This window comes from Equus przewalskii, chromosome 7, assembly GCF_037783145.1.
Source record: "Equus przewalskii isolate Varuska chromosome 7, EquPr2, whole genome shotgun sequence".
Lineage (NCBI taxonomy): Eukaryota > Metazoa > Chordata > Mammalia > Perissodactyla > Equidae > Equus > Equus przewalskii.
In genome coordinates this window covers 67579614-67598946 of record NC_091837.1, presented here as the reverse complement: position 1 = coordinate 67598946, position 19333 = coordinate 67579614, and the positions used below count along the sequence as shown (strand labels likewise).

General features: G+C 39.0%; 1 protein-coding gene across 38 annotated transcripts in view; it reads left to right on the top strand.

The window, feature by feature from the left end:
- The first annotated feature begins 722 nt into the window (after positions 1–722).
- Positions 723–19333, top strand: part of PIAS2 (protein inhibitor of activated STAT 2) — a 105250-nt gene continuing 86639 nt past the window's right edge. For 4 of the 38 annotated variants that reach the window (XM_070630094.1, XM_070630074.1, XM_070630099.1 and 1 more), the window contains exons 1-2: positions 760–952; positions 14782–14890. Coding sequence is in view for 6 of the 38 variants with exons in the window: in XM_070630072.1 (XP_070486173.1) it covers positions 929–952 (24 nt within the window). In the remaining 32 variants the exon portion in view is untranslated. Of the gene's footprint in view, positions 953–1167; positions 1592–12061; positions 12156–14781; positions 14891–19333 lie in introns of those variants that run through there. The other 34 variants (XM_070630096.1, XM_070630083.1, XM_008525209.2 and 31 more) reach the window with 19 other exon arrangements.

Here is a 19333-nt window from a genome sequence, read left to right as displayed (position 1 = left end):
TCAGCATCTCCCCTCATCCTTTGTCAGCACGTCAGGGGTGCCATGGAGCATCCTTCCACGTTCTCCGCTTTTGGCATTTCATTCTTTCCTAGCTATCTGACTTTCCCGACCCCTAGACTTTTCATCAGGGCCCTTCTGAGTGCTCTCTTATTTCAGTTCTCCCCCAGCCCATCCCCGGCCCCCAACTCTGCAGTCTGTGACATTCAGTTGCCCTTCAAAGTCAGAAAGAATCAGCCAGGTGAGGACTTTGAGGATGTCAGCAATCTAAGAGGCCTCACCAATCCCGCACCAGGAGATCGGAACAATAGCTTACCCAACACCCACATCTAGATTGTTCCGCCCCAACTGCCGCGGGGGATGCTTTTATTTGCGGCTGCTTCCTCCGTCCACAGCCACAGCGGGGAAGGGCACCGTAAGAATTTTCCCGAAACGTTCCTGTCACGGGTCCCGGCCCCCCTCTTCCTCTCCGCCGCTCCCCGGGGCCTGCCTCCCCCTCAGGGCCGCCGGGAACGCTGCCATCGCGACGCCGCTTCAGGGAGCCGGGCCGAGCCTCGGCGCCGGGGACTGCAGGCAGCACGGGGGACAGCGGAGGGCACGGCGCCGGGCTGGGCGGCGGGAGAGGGCGGGAAGCCCAGGCGACACTCACGCCGCGCGCCGGGAGCGCGGACGGAAGCCGCGGGCGGAAGGTGGCGGGGCGCGTGGGCGGGCGGGGGGGGGGGGGCGCGTGGGCGGGGCCGCGCGCGCCGGGGGCGGAGCTCCCGCGCCGGTCACGTGACGGGCCCGGCGGCAGCGGCGGCGGCCGCGGCGTCTTTAGCGGCGCCCAGTGCAGGATGGTGCTGGAGGCGGCGGCGGCCGTGGTGGCGGCGGCGTCCTTGGCGGCAGCGGGAGGGGGTGCTGTGGCGGCGGCGGCGCCCGCGGGTGGTATAAAATGGCGGATTTCGAGGAGTTGAGGGTAAGCGGGGGCGCGGGAGTGGAGAGCGGAGGCCGCGGGGGAGGGGAGGGGAGGCGGGGAAGCCGCAACGTCGCCGGCCGCCACCTTCTTGTTTCCCGGGGACCGGTTGGTGGAGCCCCGAGCCCCGGCCCGCGTCCGAGCGGGCGCCGGCGGCCGGGGGAGGGGAGCGAGGCGGCGGAGGCGGGCCTGGGCCCGGGCGCGGCGGCCGGTGGGTCCGGCCGGGGGTCCGCACACCTGGCGCGAGGGGCCGGGGCCGCCCTCGGGGAGGGGGGGCGGCTCGTGGGGACCCGTCTTTCCCGTTTATTTTAAGAGCTGAGGTGGGAAGCAGCCTTTGCTCCTCCGCCTTCGCGAGGGGTCTACGTGTCTGTGGCGACTCCGAAGTCTACATGCTCCTGACTTGGTGCGAGACTGTTTTCTGAAATGTGAAGTTGCGTTTAGGAATTCTCTCTGCTCCATGGCTGATGCTGCCGGTTAGTCCGACCTGTCAGGAGAAAGGCCCCTTCCTCGGGCAGCGCTTCCTCCTCAGCATCTTGGAGAGAAGCGTGGTCTTTGGGGACCCTGCCTTCGATAATCGGCCTCACACCTTGACAATTTCTTAGTGCCGTGGCGAGAAATCCGCAAAGTCCGTGTTGTCAGGAGGTTTGTGAACTCGTTTTGCTCTTGAGGAAAAAACCTTTTTCTTTCTAGCCTTCGAACAAGGTCACAACTTTGTTGTTGATGCCTCTGTACAGTGGAAGTTTGAAATGGGTGTGCTGGGGGTAGAACGGAAAAGATATTTTTCCCCCGGCTGATAACCTTCAGAGTCCTCAACTGAAACAAAACTGTGATAAACGAGCCGGATTTATTTTTTATGGGTCGCTGAATTACTGGCGACGTAAATGGGATCCTAAAAGACAGAAACTGTGATTTAAAAAAAAAAAAAAAGCAGAGATGAATGTGAACTTGAAATTAACCGCAACCAGTTTGCACAACATAGACGTATAATGTTAGGGTTAGTTTTTCAGAATAAGGAGGAAGAGGAATCCGGTAAAAGATACAGTTTTGTATGTTATTGATTTTCGGCGAGGGCCGGGGTGGGGGACGAATGTTGGCAGGTTACTTGGCAGGTATGGTGGATATCAGCAAAAGACCATATTCATGATTCTGATCTAAAAGGAGATTGTTGCATAGTTTGCTTAATGCCTGCCATTTTCCCTCCTGTTTCAAAAAGAGTTAATTCCCAGTGAAGAGAAAAATATATTATGCATTTTATGCCCTATGCTAGTGTAATAAGAGAACCATGATAGTAGGTAAAGGGTGTTCATATTGATAAGTGTGAGGGTTTTAATATCTCAGAGCCCCAGCTATAGAGCTTTTAACACCTGTGGAGCTTTAGAGGCAACCAGGCCCGAGCCTCACCTGTATAAATTCATGCATTAGGTTTAGGGTAGCTTGAGAAGACTGAAGTTTGAAGTTAAATTTATTTTTACCTGCAGTGTCATTTTAATTTTTGTGTAGTAACAGATGTATACAACTTTTCCTCTTCTAAGATTTTTTATTGATGAAAACTTTCCCAAGACCTGTATTAGACTTCTGTAAATTTTGTTGGTCAAAGCTTAACAAAAAGCGGACAACGTGTTTACTGGTATGGGGCAGAAAGGACGATGTTTAGGTTGGAGTGGAAGCAGGAACTGGAAAGTGGTTGGAAAACTTTAGTTTCCTCTCTTTTTCTTTTTCCTCTCTTTTTGGTCTAGCCCCCATCTCTCCCTCTCTGCCCGCCTCCATTTTGTTTTGTGGGTCAGCTTCATCATATCTTTCTGTAAATCAGCTGTCTTTGCTTCTCTCTGCACTTGATAGAAGATGGCCCCCTCCCCCCACAGTTCACATTAGGTGACCAACAGAGACTAACTGCGAAGAGTTTTCAGAGGAGGGGAGGGTATGGGCTGTGTAGATGCTGCAAGAGTTATCCACCCCAGTCTCTGCCTTAGCTGCTCAGGAGCATCTTTTACATTTTAAGATGAACTGTCTCTCTCCCCCCATTGCAAACAATGATGATGATAGTAATGATGATGGCAGATACCCATTATAATGTAGTCCTTATTACATGCCTGACTCTGGTCTAAGCACTTCATATATATACTTATTTAGTTCTCACAACAATTCTATGAAGAAATTGAGGTACTGAGAGATGAAGTAACCAGACCTACATCACACAGCTGGGCCCGGAAGACCTGAGACTTTGACCATCTAGCTTTAGAGTCAGTGCTTTTCAGAGTCTGAGCTGTACTGGTGTTTTCAGTTTCCATCTGGCCCAGGTGGGCTCCTAGCCATCTGTGGACTAAATTGAATGATAAATAACCAACGTCTTTCTTAGGTGACATATAATATTGGGGGAAAACAGGACGACTGACTAAAAATCTGATTAGAGAGGAGGAAAACGGGAAGAAACATCTAGGGCTTTCCAAGTGATCTCACTTCAGAATGTATTCTGGTGGTCGTAGTGATAGTAAAGTAAGTTAAAGGATGAGGAAAAGTCTTGGGTGTTAGTTTGTTGGCTAACTTCTTGGCTGTAAAGGTAATGGTCAGCCGACCTGGATGCCACGGATTTGGCTACTGATATTGCTGGGAAGATTTCCATTATCTTTGTTGTCATTCAGGGCCACTCCTTAGGGGCATGTATAATCAGAGCAGGTCACTTTTGGCTGGTGCTGCCTTCTTCTGGACTGGAGGTTGGGAATTTGGGAAAGATCATCCTCACTGTTCTTTAGTGACTCCTGTTCCTTTGCTTTTTAGGCTTGGGGGAGGGGGTGATTTGATGAGGCAACTCCTGTAGTATCTTAAGAGGCCTGACAGTTTCAGTTTTTGAGACTGCTGTGTGAGCCAGTACCAGAGATCTTGTCCGCTCCTAGCCGATTATGGCAACCCTACACTTGGCTGCTTTCAGTTCAAGTGACCCGTAGAATCCTTGCACACCTTTCTTCCAGTTCCGGTGAGGGTCCAGTTCTTTTCTAATCATCTGTAGCCAGGAGGTTAGAGTCACATCACACAAACCTGACTCATGAAATCATCCTGATAGCTTGAGGGAAAGGAAGGGGCAACATCTCTGAAGGGAAATTGTGGGCTGTACAGTCAAAGATGATTATCATAATGCGTCATGTGTTAGAAGCTTTCTAGGTGTGAGGGAAGAAATTATTCAATTCACCAGTTGCTTGCTTACGGCATTTATGTTGGTAGGAGTTTGTGAATTAACTAACTAGTTGTCAGTTAACCTGGGACAAGCTTATAAGATCTGATGGTCTGGACCTCTGTTACTGCTGGCCTGCTTTCTCTCTCCAAAATAGTCTCTAGTGAAGCCAAACGCAGGGATGGAGAAGAGGCAGAATAGTTGGGGTTCTGAAGTCCCTCATCTCTTCCTCAGCCAGAGCAGCTTTTTTACCCCATTCTTCTCTAGTTGGATAATTCCATACTCTGGGCTGTTGGTGCAGTCCTTCTTAAAAAGGTCCGTGCTACAATTTAACCTGGTTAAGCCACTCTCCCTACTTCTCTCCACTCAAGTGTTGGTGTGGAGGAGGGCATCTATTGTAGTAACATTCTTTTTTTTTTTTTTTGAAGAATCCTCTCCTGTATTCCTCATCTCGTTCCTTTTGTGCACTGAGTTTATTATCTCTGTGTGTCAGGGAACGAGTGTGAATGTGAGTGCAAGAGTCTGGTGTATATTTGGGGTAGTGAAAGAGCCAGTGATTATAACTTTCTTAACTTTTTATATTGAGAGGCTCAGCTAATTCTCTAACAGAATTCTATGTAGAAGGCTTGAGTGTTTGATTCCTTACACTTAACAGGACTTGCCGTCCTGGTAGCTTCAGGTGCTGTTGGCATGCAGAGGGAGAATGGGAAGTTAATGGGGGATTTAGGCTAGAGGTCCTTATCCCTCCTACGCCCCAACTATTGGGCCAAGAAGTAGGTTAATAGATATGATAGATGTAATAGAATCTACCGTGTGATTCAAAACTATTATTAGTGGACGCAACTGAAATTTCCAGGAAGACTTCACTTGAGATCATGTCTATGATAGCACATTCAAAACTAAGTATTTAATTTAAAATCAAATAGATAAATTTTAATAGTAAAGCAAGATATTCTTAGCTATAGTAGTCACCTTTGCATTTGTTTGCTCCTTAGGTCTCTACCCTTCCTCTGGTAAACATGAATATCTTTTCTGATAAAGCTGATGTTTTTCTATCTATAGTATTCTCCAGATATTTCTCTTTTCTCAGCATTTTTGCCTTTGTTTTTCTGGATTGGATCTAAGCTAGTCTATTTTTTTTTTTTGTCTACTTTTAATCTTTTTTATTGAGAGATAATTTACATACCATAAAACTCAGCCTTTTAAAGTGTTCAGTTCAGTGATCTTGATCTATTCACAAAGTTGTGCAACCATCTAATTCCAGAACATTTTCATCACCCCAGAAGAAACCTCCTACCCTTTAGCAGTCACTCCCTATTCCCTCTTTTCTCTAGCGCTCAGCATCCACTAATCTGTTTTCTGTCTCTATGGATTTGCCTGTTTTGTACATTTAATAGAAATAGAATTTTATATATGTGACCTTTTGCGTCTGGCTTCTTTCATTTAACGTAACTTTTTCAAGATTCATTCACGTTGTAGCATGTATCAGTACTTCATTCCTTTTTATGACTGAATAATATTCTCTTGTATGGAATATACCTACCACATTTTGTTTATCCACTCATGAATTTTCTTTTTTAAGATTGGCACCTGATCCAACATCTGTTGCCAATCTTTTTCTTTTTTTCTCTTCTTCTTCTCCCCAAAACCCCCCAGTATGTAGTTGTATATTCTAGTTGTAGGTCCTTCTGGTTGTGCTATGTGGGACACTGCCTCGCCATGGCTTGATGAGCGGTGCTACGTCCGTACCCAGGATCTAAACTGGTGAAACTGCGGGCCACCAAAGCAGGGTGCATGAACTTAACCACTGGGCCACAGGGCTGGCCCCCTTCATTGGTGAATTTATGTACATTTGGTTTGTTTCCACTTTTTGACTAGTGTGAGCATTCATCTATAAGTGTATAGTTTTTGTGTGGACATATGTTTTCAGTTCTCTTGGGTAGATACATAGGAGTGGAATTGCTGAGTCATGTGATAACTCTCTGTTTAAGTTTTTGAGGAACTGCTGAACTGTTTTCCAAAAGTACTACAACATTTACATTCCTACCAGCAGTGTATAAGGATTCTGATTTCTCCACATCCTCTCCCTCATGAGTGTGAAGTGGTATGTCATTGTGGTTTTGATTTACACTTCCCTGTGGATTAATGATGTTGAGCATCTTTTTATGTCCTTATTGGCCATTTGTAAATCTTTGGAGAAATGTCTATTTAAACCTTTTGCCCATTTTTTAGTTCGTTTCTTTTTTATTATTAAGTTTAGGTTCTTTATGTATTCTAGATACAAGTTCTTTATCAGATAGATGGTTTGCAAATATTTCTTCCTTTTTGTGGACTGTTTTTTCGTTTTCTTGATAGTGTACTTTGAAGCACAGAAGTTTTTAATTTTGACGAAGTTTAATTTATCTGATTTTTCTTTTGTTTCTTGTGATTTTGATGTCAAGTCCAAGAAACCATTGGCTAATCCAATGTCATAAAGATTTATACCTGTTTTTATCTAGGAGTTTATAGTTTTAGTTTTTACCTTTAGGTCATTGATCCATTTTGAGTTAATTTTTGTTTATGGTGTGAAATAGGGATCCAGCTTCTTTGGCATGTGGGTATTCAGGTTTCCCAGCACTATTTGTTGAGGAGACAATTCTTTCCCCATTTAGTTGTCTTGATAGTTACTCGGTTTTTATTCAGGTCCCTGAGTTTAAGAAATGGCACAATTGAATTGAAGTGAAAGTAATATGTGGAATCAGTTGGTATCATAGTCCAAACTATTCTCTGTGAATGTTCATTTTGAACCCACAATAACATGGCCTTTTTTCTAGAGTTTTTTGGAAAATGATTTGAAACAAGACTTTCTGTGAGTTTGTAGAGAACAATATAAGCTTAATGTAGACATTCAGAGCTCTCCATTTGGTAATTCATACAGGTCAGTAAAAGCAGATCTTGATTATGTCACAGAAGGTGTGTTTTTTTGATATTAACATTGGGGATACGTGGTATCGACTATATGACCTTGGGCAAGTTATTTGACCTTTTCTCTAACCAAGAAAATGGTTTTAATAACATTTTTATTCACTTATTTATGTTGCTTGTTTTTTTTAAATGAAAGCAATACTTATAGTGACAGTGCAGAAAAATTTGAAAAGTCCTTCTTTCCCATTAAGTCCCACTCCTAATATAACTGTCTAACTTTCTTTTTTTAACGGTTTTTTAGTTTAATTCCCAAACTCAAAAATACCACATATCTTTCTACGTCTTGATTTTTCTTTCAACTCCAAGTACTATCTGTTGCTTGACTCTCTAGTAGATAAGAAATTTAGGTCGTTAACAGTTTCCACCTGTCCTAGTACTTTGATTTCTACCAGTTACATTTTCATTCCTAATTCTGCTATTCTTATTATTTCTGTAGTAGTTAAATTTCTGTTTCATGATCTATTAATTTTATTTTACTTACTTATATTTTTGTGAGGAATATTGTCCCCGAGCTAACATCTGTTGCCAATCTTCCTCTTTTTGCTTGAGGAAGGTTGTCCTTGAGTTAACATCTGTGCCGGTCTTCCTCTGTTTTGTATGTGGGACACTGCCACAGTGTGGCCTGATGTGTAGCGTGTTGGTCTGTGCCCGGGGTCTGAACCAACAAACCTCGGGCCACTGGAGCATGCGAACTTAACCACTATGCCCCTGGGCCAGCCCCTTAATTTTAGTCAATATCTCTTCAGTTCCCAGTCTTTCAGAGAAGGATTTAATACCCATCCACTTCCCTTTGTTTCTCCTACTTCCACCGTTCCTCTTCTTCCAGCCTTCATTTTCTATTACATTGTCAAGATTGATAGCATTTATTTTATGATTTATAACTCTTCTAAACTTTTCTGTGCTTCTGCAGGAAGGCTCTAGAAATTGAGTCCTAATAACCAGCCTTTGTAACGTGTAGGCTGTATTATAAGTATTAGTCACTGTAGAACTAAGTAGTGTGGAGCTGTGCAAGAACTTCTGTGATTTAAACTTGTGCTCCTTAGAGGAGATATCTATCAAAGCCCTGCTTGAGTGAGGAGCACTCATGGAAATTGTTTAACATTTAATAATACAATATGTTCTGTGCTCCCATCTTGTAACCATTCAGCTTGTCTTGAAGATTGGCTTTCTGGAGGTCTCAACCTCCTTTTCTAATTTGGGCAGCTTGCTTGCTTGATCTGCTATACAGCTGTCATCCTGGGATTACTTTACATTGCACTCCTGGGTTAGGTCTGTTGTTATTTGGATCCCATGTCTTTCTCTTTTATAATTCCTTTTTGATTTTACTAGAATATAATCTTCAGCAGTTGTTTTAGGGATATACTGGTGATAAACACTCTAATTTCTTGAATATTTGAAAATGGCTTGTCATTGTTTCTGAGTGGAAGTTTAGATATAGAATTATAAATTAATAATATAGTTTTTCCCTTAGAACTTTGAAAACTTGGCTCTAGAAATTTAAAACATCCGGTAATAGAGGTCCATTGCAAATCTGATGGTTATCCTTTTGTAGAAACCTTGTTTACAATCCTTATGGTGATCTCTTTATCTTTGGTATTGTGAAATATATCTAGGCATAGCCCTTTTTCATTCCTCCTAGTGGGTACCTTTTCAGTTCTAAGACTCATTAGGTCTGGGGAATTACTATTTTTTTCTTTGATAATTTCTTTCCCTTCTTGTCTGTTTTCTCTGAGACTCTTGACAGGTGAATGTTGGACTCCTTGAGTTGACCTTTTATTTGTTTACACTCTGGAAGATTTCCTTGACTTTGTCTTTGAATTCTTCTATAGAATTTATTTCAGTAATTATATTTTTTTTTTAAGATTTTTTTATTTTTTTCCTTTTTCTCCCCAAAGCCCCCCGGTACATAGTTGTATATTCTTCGTTGTGGGTCCTTCTAGTTGTGGCATGTGGGACGCTGCCTCAGTGTGGTTTGATGAGCAGTGCCATGTCCACACCCAGGATTCAAACTAACGGAACACTGGGCCGCCTGCAGCGGAGCACACGAACTTAACCACTCGGCCATGGGGCCAGCCCCTTCAGTAATTATATTTTTAGTTTATAAGAAGTTTGTCCTCTTTTTCTTTTTCCTTTCTTTTTTTAATAGCAGCTGTCTTTGATTTATGGGGGAAAATACTTTGAACTCCCTGAGGATGCTAATTCCTTCATAAAGTTCTCTTGAGAAAGTTCTCAAAATTAGTTATTGTAGTAGTGGTTTATGCATTTGGGTATACCATACTAACTTTTTCTTTTTATTTATTTATTTATCCTGAGGAAGATTCACCCTGAGCTAACATGTGTTGCCAATCTTCCTCTTTTTGCTTGAGGAAGATTTGCCCTGAGCTAACATCTGTGCCAGTCTTCCTTTGTTTTATGTATGGGTTGCTGCTACCGCATGGCCGCCAACAAGTGGTGTAGGTCTGCACCTGGGAACCAAACCTGGGCTGCCAAAGTGGAGTGTGCCAAACTCAACCACTAGGCCACAGGGCTGGCCCTGACTAAGTTTTTATTTTTTAAATAGTGAAGTTATTTAATAGGTACAGAAGATTATTTATAATAGGTGAAGTATAGATAAACAAACATGCATATACCTACCACCCAAGTTGAGAAATAGTTCATTACATTAGGTCAGCAGGGTGCCCTTTCCTGATCTCCCTTACATTATATGGATATTTAATAATGTGTGTGTATGTCTGTCTGTGTCACATTAAATACATAAAAATTTTTATGTGTTTTAAAGTTTCTGGAAAATGGAATACTAATGTATGTATTTGGTTTTTTTTTTTAATCATCAGTTTTGATTTTCCATTATATGAATACCAGTTTATTCATTCTCTTGTTGGAAATGTAGTTTCCATTTTTTTTTTCTGTTGTAGATCCCCAGATTCCTTATTCACGCTTTTGAAATCCAAAAGCTCTGAAAATGCAAAAAAAAAAAAAAAAAAAAAAATTATCAGCAAGTTTACTTTGTGAAAAAACTTAACCTGCACTGTTGTGACACTATTTGTAATTTTTTTGATCTCATTTAGTGTGAATACCTGTGTATTTCATGGTAGAAATTATCGGAGTAGAATTGCTGGGATTTTAGGATGTGTGCATCTTCAGCAGTAGTGGATAGTCAGATATTTTCCAAAGAGGGTGGTATCACTATTTGCCCCCTCCAGCAATGCAGAAGTTTTCGTTGCTTAGCTTTCTTATTAATGCTTTTATCAGACTTTAAAACCTTTTGCCAGTGCCTGTAGAATAACACCTTTTTGTTTTTAGTTTTTTCCTTTTGCCTAATGAGTTTGAACATCTTTTACTGTGCAACCTAACATGTTCTTCCCTCTTTTGAGATTCTGTTCATGTCTTTTGCCCATGTTTGGACTAGGTTTAAAACAAATTTTCTTACTGACTTATAATAGTTCTGCAATTGGATCTATCTATATTTTCTGGATTCTAGTCTGTTAGTCTATGCTAACAGCAGGATCACGTTTTAATTACTGTAACTTTGTAACAACTTACATAAAAACAAACTTGTTTTGATATAGGGCCTACATTTAGAAAATACACAGATCATGAGAGTCTAGCTGGATGAATTTTCTCAATATAACCATATGCAGGTCAGGAAGTAGAACATCACCAGCACCCTAGGGACTCCCCTTGAGTCTCCTCCCAGTGACTAACCTCCTTTGCCTCAAAGATACCTTCTGGCTTGACTTGAATGTCTTAGATTAGTTTTGCCTGTTTTTCGAACCTCGTATAAATGGAACTGTGTAGTATATATGTATTTTGTGTCTGACTTTGTTTCTTCTTGATTTTGTTTGTGGGATTCATCCATATTGTGTGTCATTGCAGTTGGTTCATTCTCTTCCACTAGCAAAATAATAGAGTTCCAGTTGTTTCGTGTCCTTTCTTGTCCATCCTTCTAATTTTAGACATTTTGGTGAACGTTTAGTGGTTTTAATTTGCATTCCTCTAATGAGTAATGATGTTGAGCCGCTTTTAATGTACTTATTGGCTATTTGTATATCATCCGTGACGTGTCTAGCCAAGTTTTTTGCCCATTTTTATATTGGGCTGTCTGTCTTTTTCATACTGATTTTTAGGAGGTTATTATATATCCTGGATACCAGCTCTGGCAGGTTATATTTTGCAAATATCTTCTCGTTTTCCCAGCCCTGTAAGACTTCTCAACCTCTCCATTGTCCTTTACCCATTGACACATATCTCTAGGGGAAAAGAGGCATCAAATGTTGGATTCCACTTTCTAGGCTTTGCTTCTTTCCACAGTCTTGGTCTCTCAGGTCCTTGCTGCCTTTGTAGTGCTTCATGCCTTCAGACAGATGTTTTTATATTGTGCTTAGTTTTTTAAGTTGTCACAGGGAGGATTGGTCTGAAACGGTCTAGTCAGTCATTGAGGGACATCGAAGTAGGCCAAGTCCTCCTGCCTTGTAGTTCTTCAAGGAACTTGGCTGTTTGCTCGTCCGTATAATTTTAGAATCATCTTTCTAAGTTATGTAGATAACACATACAACCTTTTGGAATTTTGGTGGGAAATGCATTGAATCTATAAACCAGTTTGGAGAGAGCTAACATTTTGTTATTAAGTTTTCTTAACCATAAACACTGTAATCTCTGTTTATTTAGGTCTTTTTACAATGTCTTTCAATAAAATTTTATAATTTTCAACTAAACTATTGCAAGTATTTAGGTACCTTATTTCATATCAGAAATGGTATCTTTTTATAATTAGATTTTCTACTTTGCTAGTGTATAGAAGTACAATTTGACTTTGTATAACAACCTTGCTATACTCCTCATTGTGATAAATTATCTGTAGAATTCTTTTGGATTTTTTCTGTAGAGAGACCTGTCTGTGAATAATGACCTCTTTGTTTCCTCCTTTCCAATTCTTATGCTTTTTTTTTTCTTTCTTTTTCTTGTCTTAATGTGCTGGCTAGGATCTCCAGTACAATGTTGAATAGAAGCGATGATGGGGGCATCCTGATCTTGTTCCTGATTTTAAAGGGAATGCTTTCAGAGTTTCACAGTTAAGTATGATGCTTGCTGTAGGTTTATTGTAGATAATCTTTCCAGGTTAAGGATGTTCCTTTCTTTTACTATTATGTTAATTAGAAAAAATCATGAATGGATGTTGAATTTTATCAAAAGCTTTTTCTACATCTTTTGAGAGGATCATATGTTTTTCATCTGAACTTGTTAATATGGTGAAATACAGTGATTTTCTAATATTTAAACCAACCTTGTGTTCCAAGTATAAAGTCAACCCTGATCTGTCTGTCTCTTTTTTTCACTATTGCACTTAGTTTGAAGATAGTCAACTTAGAATTTTTGCCTCTCATAATGAGTAATACTGATCTATAATTTTTTTTTAAACGTATTTTTCCTCTTTCTGAAAGAGTTTATGTAAATTAGAATGATCTGTTTCTTAAGTGTTTGGTAGAACTTCCTTGTGAAATTGTTACTGGTGTTTTCTTTGAGGAACACTTCTTAACCACTGCTTTGGTTATTCGATTGTTCATATTTTCAGTTTTCAGACTAGGTAGGTTATACTTATAGAAAGTTGTCCATTTCATCCACGTGTTTGAATTGATGGCATTAAGTTGTTAATCTCTAATTTTGTAGTACCTGTGGTTCATGTCTCTTTTATCTTTTTTTTTTACTGCCTTTTTCTTGATCGGTTTTAAAAGCTAAAAGTTTGCCAATTTTTAAAGACTTTTATAAGAATCAAGTTTTTGTCTTTTTATGCTCTTTAATGTATCCTTCCCCCATTTCATTAATTTCTGCTCTTCATTTCTTTCGTTATGCTTCCTTTGGGTTTATTTCTATTCTTTTCCTAATTTCTTAAGTTGGATGCCTTGCTTATTAATTTTCAGCATAAGGCATTTAAGACTGTAAACTTCTGTGTATTATTTTCCCTGAATCACATGAGTTTTGATTTTCAATATTTTCCACTTATGAGTATTTTTCTATTTTCCACTGTGAATTCTTTAATTTATGAGTTATTTAAAAGTTTTTGTTTCCAAACATATGGGAGTTCCTTTAGTTACTGATTTGTAATTGTGTTGTGGTTAGGCAGCATGATTTGTGTGATAGCCGTCCTTTGAAATTTGTTGAGACTGTGGTCAGTTTTTATAATTTTTGTTTGCACTTAAGAGAATGGGTATTTTCCAGTTGTTGGCACAAAGTTTTATATACGTCCAGTAGTTAGGCTTGTTAATTCTGATGTTCACGTTTTATATCTTTATATTTTTAGAGAGCAGATGTTCTTTTACTGGAATGGTTTTTTTTTTCACTTTTTCCTTGTAGTTATATCAATTTTTTTTTTTTTTTTTGGCTGAGGAAGCTTTGCCCTGAGCTAACGTTCATGCCAATCTTCTTGTATTTTTTAGTACATGGGCCACCAGCACAGCATGGCTGTTAACAGAGTGGTGTAGGTCGATGCCTGGGAGCTGAACCTGGGTGACTGAAGTGGAGTACACTGAATTTAACCACTAGGCCACTGGGGCTGACTCTCAAGTTTTAAAATACATTTTTAAATTGTTACTAGTATATGAAAGTTTAAATTTATTATATTTTCCTGTTGAGTTGAAACTTTTACTGTGTAGTGACACTTTATGTTTAGTAATGCTCTTTGTATTAGTATATAATACATATGTACCTATACTATTTTTCTTTTGATCAGCTATTTTTGCCTGGTTTTCATTTAAAAAAATTTTTTTGCTGAGGAAGATTCAGCCTGAGCTAACATCTGTTGCCAGTCTTCCTCTTGTTTTGTTTGTGAGCTGCCACCAGCATTGGCCATTGATGAGTGGTATAGCTCTGTGCCTGGAAACTGAACCTGAGCTGCCAAAGCAGAGCATGCCTAACTTAACTGCTAGACCATTGGGGCTGGCCCGAATTTTGCCTAGTTTTTAAAATTCCCCCTTCGCCTACATTTTTGTGTTCTTTTGTTTTAATTTTCTCTCTTGTGATTGTCATTGCTATTGGATTTAAAAAAATTTAATCTCGATAGTCTTGGTCTTATAATTTTAAATTAAACTTTTTATTAAGATAATTGTCAATTCACTCACAGTTCAAAGAAATAGTACGGAGACATCCCATGTACTCTTTACTCAATTTCCCCTAGTGGGAAAAATCTTGCAAAACTAGTACAATCTCACAACCAGGATATTGACATTGAAACAATTGAGATACAGACCATTTCCATCACCACAAAGATCTCTGATATTGTCGTTTTTATAGCCATACCCACTGCCTTCCCTTCCTCTTAATCTCTGGGACCCACTCACCTGTTCTTCATTTTTATGATTTTGTCTTTTCAAGAATGTTATATAAAGGACATTGTAGAGTATGTTACCTTTTGGATTTGATGTTTTTCACTCAGCAGAATTTTCTGGAAATTCATTAATAGTTCATCCCTTTTTACTGAGGAGAGTATTCCATGGTATGAATTTTTTTAACCATTTGCCTGTTGAAAGACATACGGATTATTGACAGTTTTTGGCTATTATGAATAAAAGTGCTATAAAGATTTGTGCATTGGTTTTTTTGTGTGAACATGTGTTTTCATTTCTCTGGGACAAATGCTCAGGAGTACAATTGCTGGGTTGTATGGTTATTTTATATAGTTTTTAAGAACTTGCACACTGTTTTCCAGAGTGGCTGTACCATTTTACATCCCTACCAACAATGTATGGAGTGATCCAGTTTCTCTGCATCCTCGCCAGCATTTGGTGTTATCACTGTTTTTCATTTTAGCCATTCTGGTATGTATCTAGTGATATCTCAGTGAGGTTTTAATTTGCATTCTCCTAGTGGCTAATGATACTGAACATATTTTCACATGCTTATTTTTCGTGTCTATATCCCATTGATGAATGTCTCTTCATGTCCTCTCTTCTTTTTTATAGTTGGATATTTTTTTCTGTTGAGTTTTGAGAGTTCTTGATATATTCTAGATACTAGTCCTTCGTTGGATATGTGGTTTGCAAATATTTTCTCCAAGCCTATTGATTGCCTTTTCATCCTTTTAATAGGGTCTTGCAGAGCAAAAGTTTTGAACTTTGGTGAAGCCCAATGTATCATTTTTCCTTTTGTGAGTCTTGCTTTGAGTGTCAAGTCTAAGAACTCTGCCTAGCCTTCGATCCTGAAGATTTTCACGTGTGTTTTTTCCTAAAAGTTTTTGTAGCTTTATTCTAACATTTAAGTCTGTGGTCCATTTCGAGTTAATTTTTTTTTTTAAAGATTGGCACCTGAGCTAACAACTGTTGCCAATCTTCATTTTTTATTTTGTTTTTTTCTTCCCAAATCCCCTCAGTACATAGTTGTATATTTTAGTTGTAAATGCCTCTGGTTGTGCTATGTGAGACGCTGTCTCAGCATGGCCCGAGGAGCAGTGCCATGTCTGTGCCCAGGGTCCGAACTGGTGAAACCCTTGGCTGCCAAAAAACAGAGTGTACAAACTTAACCATTTGGCCACGGGGCTAGCCCCTCAAGTTAATTTTTGTATACTATGTGAGACTTAGATGGAAGTTCATTTTTTTGTTACAGATGTGCTGTTGCTCCGGCACCATTTTTTGAAAGTCTGTCTTTCCTCCACTGAGTTACTTTTGCACCTTTGTCAAAAACTATTTGGGTATAGGAGCTGGCCCAGTGGCACAGCAGTTAAGTTCGCATGTTCGGCTTTGGTGCCCCAGGGTTTGCTGGTTTGGATCCCAAGTGCGGACGTATGCACTGCTTGTCAAGCCATGCTGTGGCAGGTGTCCCACACATAAAGTAGAGAAAGATGGGCATCTTCCTCAGCAAAAAAGAGGAAGATTGGTGGCAGATGTTAGCTCAGGGCTAATCTTCCTCAAAAAAAGAAAAAAGAAAAAAAAACTATTTGAGTGTATTTGTGTAAGTTTATTTTTGGGTTCTCCATTCTGTTCCATTGACCTGTGTGTCTGTTTCTCTGCTTATACCACAGAAGCTTGATTATTCAGCCAGGTTGTGAAATGGGATAGACTGATTCCTCTCTATTTTTTTCCAAAATTGTTTTAGCTCGTCTAGTTCCTTTGCCTTTCCATATAAATTTTAGAGATATCTTACCTATATCTATAAAAAGTCTTGGTGGGATTTGGGTAGGAATTGTGTTAAATATGTATATCAGTGTAGGGAAAATTGATGGTGTTACTTTGCGCAGTCTTCCAGATGATGAAGAATCCATTTGTTTAGATCTTCTTAGACTTCTTTCATTAGTATTTTGTAGTTTTCAGCATAACAAGTCCTGTGTGTGTTTTGTTATATTATTACACATACATATTTTCATTTTCTTCAGAGTTGTGTTTTTAACTTATGGCCACATGTTGTTGGTATATAGAGATGTGATTGGTATTTGTGTATTGGTCTTGTATCCTGCGACCTTGCTGAATTCAGTTGTTAGTTCTAGGAGTTGTTTTCTAGGAGTTTCTACGAGTTGATTCCTTGGTATCTGCAAATACAGGCAGTTGTATTTTTTTGTTTCCAACGTGTCTGCCTTTTGTTTCCTTTTCTTTCTTTCCACTAGCTAGAACTTCCAGCACTATGCTGATTAAGAGTGGTGACAGTAGACATCTTTGCCTCATTCCCAATCTTAGGGGGAAGCATTCGGTGTTTTACCATTAAGTATAATGTTAGCTCTAGTTTTTTTTATAGGTGCTTTCTATTAAGTTGAGGAGGTTCTCCTCTATTTCTCTTTTTCTGAGAACTTTTATCAGGAGTAGGTGCTGAATTTGTCAAATGCTTTTTCTGCATTGATTGATATGATCATGTGATTTTTTTTTTTAATCTATTAATAAGGTGTGTACTACATTGATTTCAGACGTTGCACCAGCCTTGCATCCCTGGAGTGAACCTCACTTGTTATGGTGTACAATTCTTTTTGTACATAGGTGAATTCTTTCTACTAATATTTTGTTAAGTATTTTAGCATATATATTTGTGAGGGATATTGGTTTGTAGTTTTATTTTTTGTACTGTGTTTGGTTTTGGTATCAGGCTTGTACTAGCTTCATAAAATTAATTTGGAAGTATTCTCTCATCATCTATTTTCTGGAAGAGGTTATGTAGAGTTGGTGTTAATTCTTCTTTAAATGTTGGGTGGAATTCTCCGGTAAAATTATCTGGCCCTGGTAATACTTTTTTTTGGGAGTTTTAAAATTATAAATTAAATTTCCTGAGTAGTTAGAGGGATTCAAATTAGCTGTTTCGTATTGAGTGAGTTTTGGTAGTTTGTATTTTTCAAGGAATTGGTCCTTTTCATCTGAGTTGCCAAGTTCATGTGTGTAGAATTGTTCTTAGTATTCCCATATTATCTTTGGTGCCTGCAGTTTCTGTAGTGATATCCCCTAATCTTTCACTTTTAATTGGAGAGTTTATTTCATTTTTATTTGTTAGGATTATGGATATATTTGCATTTATTTCTACCCCTTCATTTTGTGCTATTCTACTTTTTCTTTGTTTTTTCTCCCCATCTGTTTTCTTGCCACCTCTTGGGTTGATTTTTTTTCCTTCTCTTTCTCATGTTCTCCCCATTTTAGTAGTTGTGAAATTATTTACCTTTTTTTGCTTTCTCACAGGCTCTTGAAGTTTTCTTGAATTTTCTCTTAAAATTTTAGTTCATGTGTGTAAATCTAAAATTATCTTTTCCTTTCTCACTTGTAGAATACTTTAAACTGCTCTGCCCTGCCAACTTATGTGCATGCCATTGTTGCCTAGCATTTTTATTCTGTTTTTTCTTAGCCTCACCAGTTTCATGTTATAGTTTTTACAGGAAGTGTTTGTATAGGCTAATCACCTCCCTCGCCAGGTTTGTCATTGTCTTTGCTCATCATTCTGTTATCGTGGTACTCATTTCTCTAGAGTGCTCTGGTTCAGCAGTCATGGGTCTTGTACTGTTCCTTCAGTGTGTTAGGCATGCTTTCTTCCCCAGGACTTTTGTACGTGCTTTGTCCTCTGCCTTGGAATGCTTTGCCTCAGATGTCCATTGGGTGCTTTCTTACTCCTTCGCTTACTTATTCAGTTACTTTCTCAGTGAGATCTTTCCTCTTTAAAATTGCAAGTCCTCCGCCTTTTCACTCCCTGTTTCCTTTTCTGTCTTTATTTTTGTCCATTGTATTTGTCACCAGCTGCCACATTATATATTTTGTTTAATTCTTTTTTATAAGTTTTCATCTGTGAAGCTCGCTAACTCATTAGCCATTCATTGGAATTTTGTTTATAACTTAAGTTGGGGATATTTGACATCTTCTCAGCATTTACTGTTTTTATCTAGTAACGTATATGTTATCTTCTTTAATTTATTAAGTGTTCTTTTATGTCCTCTGATTTTTTAATGTAGCTCTTGCAAAATTTTTTAATTTATCCCTTTGCATTTTATATTTTTATGTTACTTAAATTTATTTTTTTAAATATTGTTTTTCTTGTCAGTAATTTCAAAATTATTTAATGTATAGAAAATTCAACTTTTGTTGACTTACTATTATTAGGTCTAATTTTCAATTGATTCTCTTATATTTCCAATGTAGAAAGTCCTGTTATTTGTAAATTACAAATGTTAACTTTTTAAATTTTTACTGCCTAGACTCTTTGGGAAGTTTGGAATGACAAAACAATGTATATTTTATGGGTCTTTATGATATGCTGTTTGATCTTTAAGTATGATATTTGCTATTGATTTCTGATAGATACCCTTTATCATGTTAGCTGAGTTTCTTTCTATTCCTGTTGATTGAGAGATTTTATCAGGAATGGATAGGATTTTATCAAATGCCCTTCTAAAGTTTATCCAGGTAATCATATGGCTGAACCAATAAGTCTTTTTGTATTGTTTTCTTTTCTTTATCAATTTTCAGACTAATAGTGAGTTGCTTCCCCAGTATCCTCTAAAGGAGATCAGGGAGTTGTTTTTTAAGAATCATGAACAAATGATTTTTTAATATATTTGCTGTGTTTGAATTCGATGTAATTATTGTTCTTTTTAATGCTCACATTGTCTTGTCTTGGGCTATTGGGTTGTTTTCTGTGTCCTTCTGACAAGAAGTAGTCTTTGATAACCTTTGCTTTCTGGTATGAAGAACGTTCTAGGCTCATCTTGTGCATTTTCTACTCCAGACTTGAGCAATTAGTCGTTTCCTCAAGGAGCCTGAGTTCCTTTTGTGGGAAATGGTATTTAGGCTGTAATATCTTTTTCC